The sequence below is a fragment of the Cariama cristata genome, unplaced genomic scaffold (genome assembly GCF_000690535.1).
Source record: "Cariama cristata isolate BGI_N322 unplaced genomic scaffold, ASM69053v1 scaffold25043, whole genome shotgun sequence".
Lineage (NCBI taxonomy): Eukaryota > Metazoa > Chordata > Aves > Cariamiformes > Cariamidae > Cariama > Cariama cristata.
In genome coordinates, this window is record NW_009607213.1 from 51268 (window position 1) to 60295 (window position 9028).

Genomic DNA, 9028 nt, shown 5'->3' on the forward strand with positions numbered 1-9028 from the left:
TTCCCAGTGGGTTTTTGTAGATATACATTTAGTTGATTTAGTGGGGAAAAAAAAAAAAAAGCACCCAAAATAGATTTAGCAAGAGTCTTTAACAGCTTACACTTTAAATGGTAAGAGAGGAGCTGTATTTATACTATCACTGAGCTCACAAGACAGCATATGTTAGGCCAAAGAGGGAGAAAACCCTCTTGGGATTAAGGGATTTTTTTCCATGCAATCAATTTAACTTTTTAAATATATTTTAGTATTTTTGTTGCCATACAAAAAACTATCTGAAAACTTTACCAGAATTACACAAGTAAACCACAGGGCACATTCATTCTAACTGTGCTGTAGGAAGTAAAAGCATCGCTAAATAAATAGCTAGATGGCTGCAGATGAAAGCACCTTTAGCTCTCTTTATTGAGAAGTAGCAGAATCCTCATCGGCCCCAGAAAGGTGCATGGAAAGTTCTCCAAGTTCTGTTACTGCATCGTCTGTGCTGGTCACAGTCCTACTTTCTCTGTCTTCGATAAAGTCCCACAGACGAACAGAATTGAAGAACTGGAATAGAAGAAGATGAGACTGAGCATGAACCAGTACTTGTCACAGTTCCATCAAAACATTTTCCCATATCAGTCTTTTTTTTTAATGAAGAAATAAGAAGTTGAGACACAAAAGCTGGGTTTGTGCTAGGATTTACTAACACTGGGCAATGTTTGCTCTTAAATTCAAAGTGACAACCCCTCTCTTTAGTGTTACAGTACGAATACAGTGAGGTCAGGCTAGCCCGGATTGACGAGCCGTACCTACATTAAAAGGGTTGGGGTAGGCCTGCCTTGGCCATTCAGGGTGGTGGCCAAGCCATAATTAGGTTTTGAGAAGGCTTTAACATTTTTAGCTGGTCTTTCATGCAGGCAAGGGAGATGAGTTTTTAATACTGTAGGTGAAAGCTTTAATGGCAGAATTCCTTGGAAGAAAGGTTTAACGTGAGAAGGATTGGTTGAAAAAATAAAACGATAATAAATTTTTGCTATTAAATGAAAGGTGCCTTCTCCTTTCCCTAATAACAAAGCTTTGCCTTAAGGAAAATGCTTTCTTCACCTCTCCAAGGCCCTGCATGGTATGAAACACATTTAAGTAGTACACTTTACATTCAAAATGCGGTTTTAATTACACTTGACTGGAGTAATCTCTTACCCGCACAGTCCCTTCAGAGCTGAGCTGTTTCCTTGGTTTTTCAGGTTCAGCTCGTGTCCCATCTGGATAAGCATGAAGGTAAAGACACTTCCCTCCAAATGGGCAAGTTCCTTTCCCTTGTTCAAAGTACTTGCAGGGTTTTTTCCTGATTCAATTAGAAGAGAGAGTTACTGCCTTCAGCTAGTAAGCAAGTAGATACAGTTCACTCTCCACTGCTGCTTAGCTCATCCTTAGTCAGCGATAGAAAGTACTACTCCTGTTAACACAGGGAGAGTTTTGGTCTCCCATTCCCTAACTAAGAGCAGTCAAAATTGATAGATGGGAAAGATTACTATAAGCAAAGAAAGAAATACACAGAACAGCAGCATCATAAGTCAAAAAAACTAAACTATCTTAAGGCATGGAAAGTGAAGGGTGTTCAAAGAATGTCATTGCACCTGCACATGCATTTTCATCACAATGAACAAACCCATTTCTATTTTTCTAGCGACATTCCTCTCCTGTATTTTCTACCACTACGTTTTTATGAACCAGTTCCTCTCATCATCTCCTTTGGAAGTTCTGTTACTTTGTTAATGTAAGTTTCTATCGGGTTTGTTGCTCAACCAGGCTGTTCTAGCTGTGTAGCAAATTGTTGTAAAGGCATTCCTTACAAAGTTTGTACAACAGTGTGCGCGGGGTGGGATTGCTGGATTGTTCTACAATGAAAAACAGCTGAAGAGGAAACTACAGAGAAAATGCAATTGAACTTGTAAACTTAACATGCAAATAATGATTAAAATGGTTCCTAAGACATAGATACAGCCTATCAAGTAGCAACTAAACAGAGAAGAAAGCTCAACAGTAACAAAAAAACTCCCCAAACATCCACAACCCCCAACCCAGGCAGTGCATTAAAAGCAGCATGAATTTGTCCTGGTTTGTTGCTCAAGTGGTCTAGTTTCTCGGTGTGACTTTTTTTATCCTATGCTGGCATATAAATCAGAAATCAGAATGGATTTGTGCTGCTGTGACTCCTCCTCCTAGTTTAGACACCACTTTATTAGCATTTTTTCATTCCACGCACATTTAAATCCTCAAGTTAAACTGACTGCCAAGAGATCTATGTGTAGAATTTCTGTACCAAAGACATTGTTATCTACAACACAATGTATTAGTTGTAGCTGAGCACTAAAGCAAAACCCCTTTTTGTATTCTCTTCTATACAAGAGGTACCAACGCTACCCAACACTGCCCAACACCTCTATTCCAGTCACACAAAAGCTTTCCTTACTGAGAACATGGCCATTTAAAAACTGCACTAAGCTGAGACCTTTGAGCACACCTTACTACCCTCAATTCAAAGTGCTTAGGCATTAAAATGAAAAACCGGAACAGCAGTAGGGTATTGAAAAGAAACCATATCTGAATAACCTCACTTTAGAGTGATTAATTTTATTCAAATATTTTGCCTGACTACAAGATAAGACAAGATGCTGGATTAAGCATTTAACAGAGCAGTAGTGCTTTCAGCAATCCTTCTGCTGTGTTATAACAGGACGTCAGAGACTTAAAAGCTTCCCAAGCAGCTGAGACATTAGTAGCAACAGTTCTGCAGAGATCTAAGTACGGCCTCTTTTTTTTTTTTTCTGTACTCCAAAAGGCATGTTTAAAGGCTGGTGCAACATCATAGAATAAAGCTGCACAACCTTCCGCAAAATAGTAATCGCTCACTCAGGTCAAGCACTGCTCTGCTTGTTTACCTTAAAAAGACTGAGCAAGGAGAGAAGTAACAGTATCTTACTGTTGTTCTGCAAACTACACCACCCTTACACATTCCAGGCAAGCACAGCTTTGCAAAGCTGCTGCAAAACTACTCGTCAGCAGACCTCTCCCAGCACTCCAAGCACTGAGCAAATCATTATTAAGACAATAAAAGGAACGCAGTCCTGTATTTTCCATTTCCAGTAGACATTACAAAAGCCCTGTGAATTTTTATCCCGTATTTCAGGAGACTATTGCATTTTCCTTCCTTATTTGTTTTCCTCAGTAACCAACAACCTTCCAGGCAATTACATCTAAGGGATCAATAGAAAATGGATGAAGCCAGTTTTGGCAAGCGAACTGAAATAGCTTCAGCATTTCAAAGCACAGTGAGTTTGGTTAATTTCTGATCTATAATTACACAACAGACCCTTTAATGGCAGACACAAAGTTAAATAAAAGCATGAACAGAAATTAAGATTTCTCTGTAGAACGGTTTGTAATTACTTCAAAGTTTCAAAATTCAGGCACTTTGACTAAGTCTTAGTGTATCTTAAGGACAATGTAAACTGTGTTTGTGGTTACTGAACTTACCCCACTCCCTGCTTAAATGCTTCAATCAGCTCATTTTTCTTCTCTTGGTCTTCTACCCAATACGCACTGGGAATGACGAATTCAGATATCACACGGCACTCTGGGCAAGACCTTAATGGATCAAGACAAAACAACAATGCTCTGTAACTTTCCGAGAGTGCTACTCCTCAATAAATGTGCCAGAAACAGCAGTCTCCTGAGGGAAAGGGAGACGGTTTGTTGCACTGAAGCAGCAGACACCGCCTCGCACATCAGTACAGCACACGTGCGTGTTTGTTACTAGTTGCAATCGAAATAATCCGATTCCGTGCAGTCAGGGCTTGCACTACCTTGCGTTTTGTCCCTAGACTTGAACTAAAGAAACAGGTATTTCCTTAATACGCAGAATTAAACTGCATTTGCTAATCCCAAAATGCAGAAATGAACCCTATGACGTGAGTGCTGCAGCTCCCATGCAGCAGAAATCCAAACCAGCTGAAAAAAGACAAAGGAAGGTCTCTAAGCCTTCTGAAATGAGATCTGACGCCTACCAGTAGCGATGAGTTGTTCACTTCGTGGTTTTACGAGATGGATTGCTACATGAGGAACTATGCTCAAGAATCAAATATGCAACTTCAGGTACCTCAACAAGCCTAGGAAAGGCTTTATTACTCCCTCCCTCTAAGTCCCATAAAAGACCTTGTCTCCCAGCAGGCAGCGCTTTTAGAACTAAGCCAAGTCCCTCCTTTAGATTAACTTTGCAATGACCAGTATGTTCACCATTATGGAGAAGTGTAAAAAACATGTTTGAAGCATTTGTATTAGTATTTAAGCTGTACTCAAAACGGACTTCAGGGCACTGTTTCTGAAAAAGAACCTCACAGTCCCTACTATAGGCAGAATATCTCAGCACCTGTCCAACAGAAGCTCGACTCCAATACAGGTTACATCCTGATAATAATGTTCACACTTCAACGAAGTTTATAATGAAAGTTGTGCAGCAAGACTGAAAACATGTCCCACCTTTTCCTCAACATGCTTGTAACCTGAGAGAGCTTTCAAAGAGATGCTCAGAAGAGGAAATTGCCCTAATTGGATGTTGTAAATTTTCTCATCTAAGGAAGAGCATGTTTGGAATACATTTTTTTATAGCACTAGAAGATGAAGGCATTTATTCAGATACAGATAAATGTGTGATTAGTGGGACATTTAGCTTGAGTAAGCTATAATTTAGAGAAAAATCCAGTAATTAAGCACATACATAGAGAAAAAGGAGTTAGTGTTTTTGTGCACAGGTTACTTTGAAGGTCTTAGCTGTTCCAGAGTCCACACGTGCACACTTTGCCCCTTGGTCAACGCAATGAAAGAGGGCTGAGTTAGAAAGGGCCAAGCTCTTCCCATAGAGGACCGCAGCATGGAAGTAAACTGTTACCAAAGGATACTCAATGTGTCCTACTGGTCTTGAAGTTAGTTCTCGTAGCCGCACTCCAACATCCTGGAATTTTTCAGCACTTGGACCAGGGTTTTCTGAGGTCAGACCTTATTAATAGCTACGTTAATATTCACAGCTACAGGATCCCTTTTCATCAGTTTTGTTTCCGTATCAAGTCAAAGTACACTGGAGAGCCCATCCCACTGACACAGCCACAGAGAAGAGACTCTGGTTAACATCAACTTACTTTATGATTGGATTCTCGAACTGCTTGGCACATCTCCACTGCCGGATGCAAGACAAGCAGTACGTGTGATTGCAGTTGGAAAGGATCCCAAACCTCCTCTCAGAGGCTGATGGTTTCTCGTACACCACTTCCATGCAGATACTGCACACTTTGTCCTGACTTGCCTGAAAGGCAAAGGCCTTCTCCATATCATGCTCAAATGTCGCCATGCACATCTGTCAAAAGAGAGACGTCATTGGTTATTGCAGTCCACAGATCAGCCTGTTCCTTGTAAAACAAAAGTGTCTATGGAAAGGATCTATTACAGGAAAAACAAGGTACACTCCTTAAGAGCATCATTCCTACCCTTCATCGTCATAATCTGATTTTAAGAACATTAATTTCAATCACATAATTCAGCCCTTCAATGCTCTCTGCAGCTTCAGGAGCATCAGAAGTAAGGCTGCCTGAGCACTCTTCATTTACCCCTTTCTGTAGCATCTCTGTCATGGAATAGGTATTGCACAAGGACATGCTTCTAATTCAAGGTCCAGAACGGATGCCACACTCAAGATGTTACTCTGCTTATCATTAAGGCCACGCTCATTCCCCAGATACTAAGCATTACCCTAGCTAAGGAATGAATCTCTTATTACAGGCTTTCCTACAGCACTTCTCACTGCAGCATCCCAGCAGTGACAACCAATAACCAGTTTACACTCTCCCAGCACTATGAGGTGAGCTGGTGGTTATACCTGCATAGTTTTGCCTCTAACTTTTCAAAGGTCTCAAGACTTGACAAGTAAAATAAATTTTAAAGACTTTAAATTATAATAACACAAAAAGACACAAAGTAAGTCCACATTAGTAGCAGCATTTTGACTAGTGTACTTTCTCTTTCAACACACACCTCTGCTTTCAGAGCCGAGGATCTTACAGCAGCAGTGATAGGACACCATACCAGATATCAACAAGCTCCTGGGAGAAGTGAGAACTCCTACACCAGCAAGTTTTACAAGTATATGCTGACTGCACAAAAACTGAGGTTTTTAACCCCTTGGATTCTACTCCAGAGTCTGGAGAGACTTATGATTTAGTAATGACTAATGCTGCTGGGTCCTTCTCCTCCTCAGCCTTGAGAACTCCCATTCCTGACCAGCCCGGACCTACATCTAGTAGCCAGGCAGAGAAAAAAGCAGCCCCTTAAGCCCACCTTTACCCAACCAATTCCTCATCCAGTCCCTCCAGTTGTCCTCTTCAAGTTCAGCTCCAAAATCTTTGCACTCCACTCAGTCTGGCCCTACTTGACCCTGCCCTGAAACTGGCCACAACCAAGAGAAGACATCTGAAGAGGTGACTCAGCAGACTGGCAGGGCGATCTCTCAGAACGCAACCAGCAGCCTGCAATTCCTCTCCCCCACTGATGAGAGACCATTGAGATGTCATGTAAGCTACAAAAGACATTTTCCTGGTAGAGTTTTGGGGTGTTCTGGGAGAAGGCTGCAGGCAAGTTTCCCACAAGGATGAAATGGGAAAAAAAGAAGTTGCTGTAAAAGGCTATCTGCATCATCAATAGCAATTATGCCCGACATGCTCGAAAAGACCAGTCTTAGAATCGTTTTATAGCTAGATAAACAATAAAACAAAAACTCTTTGGAATAACAGGCTCTTCTACAAAACACATCTTTGGATTTTAGAGCCAACAAACCAAATCTTGCACTGAGAAAAGCAATTCTCACACTGATTTCATGTTAATATTACCATCTCGTGAGCCTTCCTCTGTTCTTGGTCAAAAGGGTGAAGTACTTGCAATCCACATATCTCACATACATCTCCATGGAGATAAAGGCAATGATCTCCGAAGTGGCACGCTCCTGCTGCAGCGTAAGGACACAGCTGCTCTCCATCAGCACAGGAACTTCCAGCTACCGGATCTTCCAGTCCGCTGCAAATAGCTTCCAAATAGGAATGGGGCTTCATTTCCAGATTATCGTTTTGGTCACTGCAACAGACTACATCACTTGGGGCACTGGGTTTCTGCTTTTCTTCATTCAAGCCGCACAAATCTTAGAAAACAGAAGCATAATATGAACCATACAAGACACTGCACGAAACTCACACAAGAAGCTTCACATACTTTCTTTCCAATGACTACCTTTTTTTTTTTAAAAAAAAAAGTTTTCTTCTCAATGAAATCTCATCTTTAAGCCCCTTTTGCTCACAAATCACAAGAATTTTCACAAAGTACCTACTGAAAAGTTCAATTTCAAGATTTCTTCAGCTGTTTTCCGTTTACAAATAGGCTAAAATATCCTCTCATTTCACATTAGGGCAACTGGCCCATTCAGCGCGACAGTGAGAACAGGTGGGAACTGCTGTGGGAACGGCTTCTCTGCCCTGCCTGTCAGGCATGGACAGATGTCTCCGTGCTTGTGTTCCTAAGGACTGGCACAATCCTCCACAGAGTGCATGCCAGGTACCCTGCCACAAAGCAACCAGATTTCTCACCATTTCAAATGCCCTCACATTGAGAACAAAATGCACAAAAAAAGATCTGAGGTACAAAGATATTTTAACCAAAAAAACCTAAATCAAAACAAAATCACACCTCGAATACTGTGTTCAGTTCTGGGCCCCTCACTACAAGAAGGGCATTGAGCTGCTGGAGGGTGTCCAAAGAAGAGCAACAAAGCTGGTGAAGGGCCTGGAGAACAAGTCTGATGGAGAGCAGCTGAGGGAGCTGGGGTTGTTTAGTCTGGAGAAAAGGAGGCTGAGGGGAGACCTTATGGCCCTCTACAACTACCTGAAAGGAGGTTCTAGTGAGGTGGGGGTTGGTCTTTTCTCCCTGGTAACTGGCGATAGGACAAGAGAAAATGGTCTCAAGTTGCGCCAGGGGAGGTTCAGGTTGGATATTAGGAAGAACTTCTTCACTGTAAGTCATTAGGCATTGGAACAGGCTCCCCAGGGAGGTGGTGAAGTCACCATCCCTGGAGGTGTTCAAAAAATGTTTAGATGTGGCGCTTCGAGACATGGTTTAGTGGGTTTAGAGGGTGTACGGTTGGACTTGATGATCTTTGAGGTCTCTTCCAACCATAAGGATTCTATTATTCTATGAAAAAAACACCCCCAAAAAATCCCCTAAAACAAAAAACATTCTCCAGGGAACACCAGGTTAAAAACCAGTCAGCTAGACATGCTACTGACAGGCACAAGGGTTTCCAGGAAAGAGGCCTCATCGAGTAGGAACTCTGACTGCACCTCTCCAGCTGTCTGCAAAACTCAAAGAGAAAAACTACCCAACTCCTATCAAGCATCAAGGAGGATGAGCACAGCACCGCTCCCACTCACTTCTGTCCCTGAGCACTAGCGTTTTCTTCTCCCGTTTGCCAGTCTCGTGCAGTTTGCTCCTGATTATCGGCGCGCTGTGCTCTGGAGGATGGCGAGGGTTGTGTGGCGCTGCCGAGGGGGGAGGCGGTGCAGGGGCCGCTGCACCCCCTGACGCAGGAAGTCTGGTGTGATCATACCTGCGAAAGGGAAAAGACAGAACAAGTGTTACAAAGGCTAAACTTGGCACAGTGGCAGGACACTACTCTGATGAATATTTAACTGAATAGCTACTTTTTTTTTTTTAAAGGATTGTTCTGACAAGTTGACTGAACCACTTGGTCCCTTTCAAAGCCAGACTAAAAGGTTTCTCAGTCTCGAAAAATGGAAGGCTCTGAAAGCACACCTATCTTTTCTTCTCCAGAGACACCCAGCATAGTGGAATGAACATTATTCATGTGCATATTAAATTAGATCTGTGTCATCCCCTCAAGCAAACAGGTTTGCTGGCATTTCTCAGAGAAACGTCATCAAAATGCTGTGCAGGAAAG

The 9028-nt window shown here is 42.1% G+C and overlaps 1 protein-coding gene across 1 annotated transcript in view; it reads right to left on the bottom strand.

Moving 5' to 3' along the window:
* MKRN2 (makorin ring finger protein 2) overlaps window positions 1-9028 on the bottom strand; it is a 10441-nt gene continuing 1413 nt past the window's right edge. The window contains exons 2-7 of the mRNA XM_009696649.1: window positions 8502-8677; window positions 6915-7219; window positions 5175-5389; window positions 3517-3627; window positions 1180-1324; window positions 1-543 (exon numbers count right to left, since the gene is read on the bottom strand). Coding sequence (XP_009694951.1) covers window positions 400-543; window positions 1180-1324; window positions 3517-3627; window positions 5175-5389; window positions 6915-7219; window positions 8502-8677 — 1096 coding nt within the window. The 3' untranslated portion in view covers window positions 1-399. The remainder of the gene's footprint in view (window positions 544-1179; window positions 1325-3516; window positions 3628-5174; window positions 5390-6914; window positions 7220-8501; window positions 8678-9028) is intronic.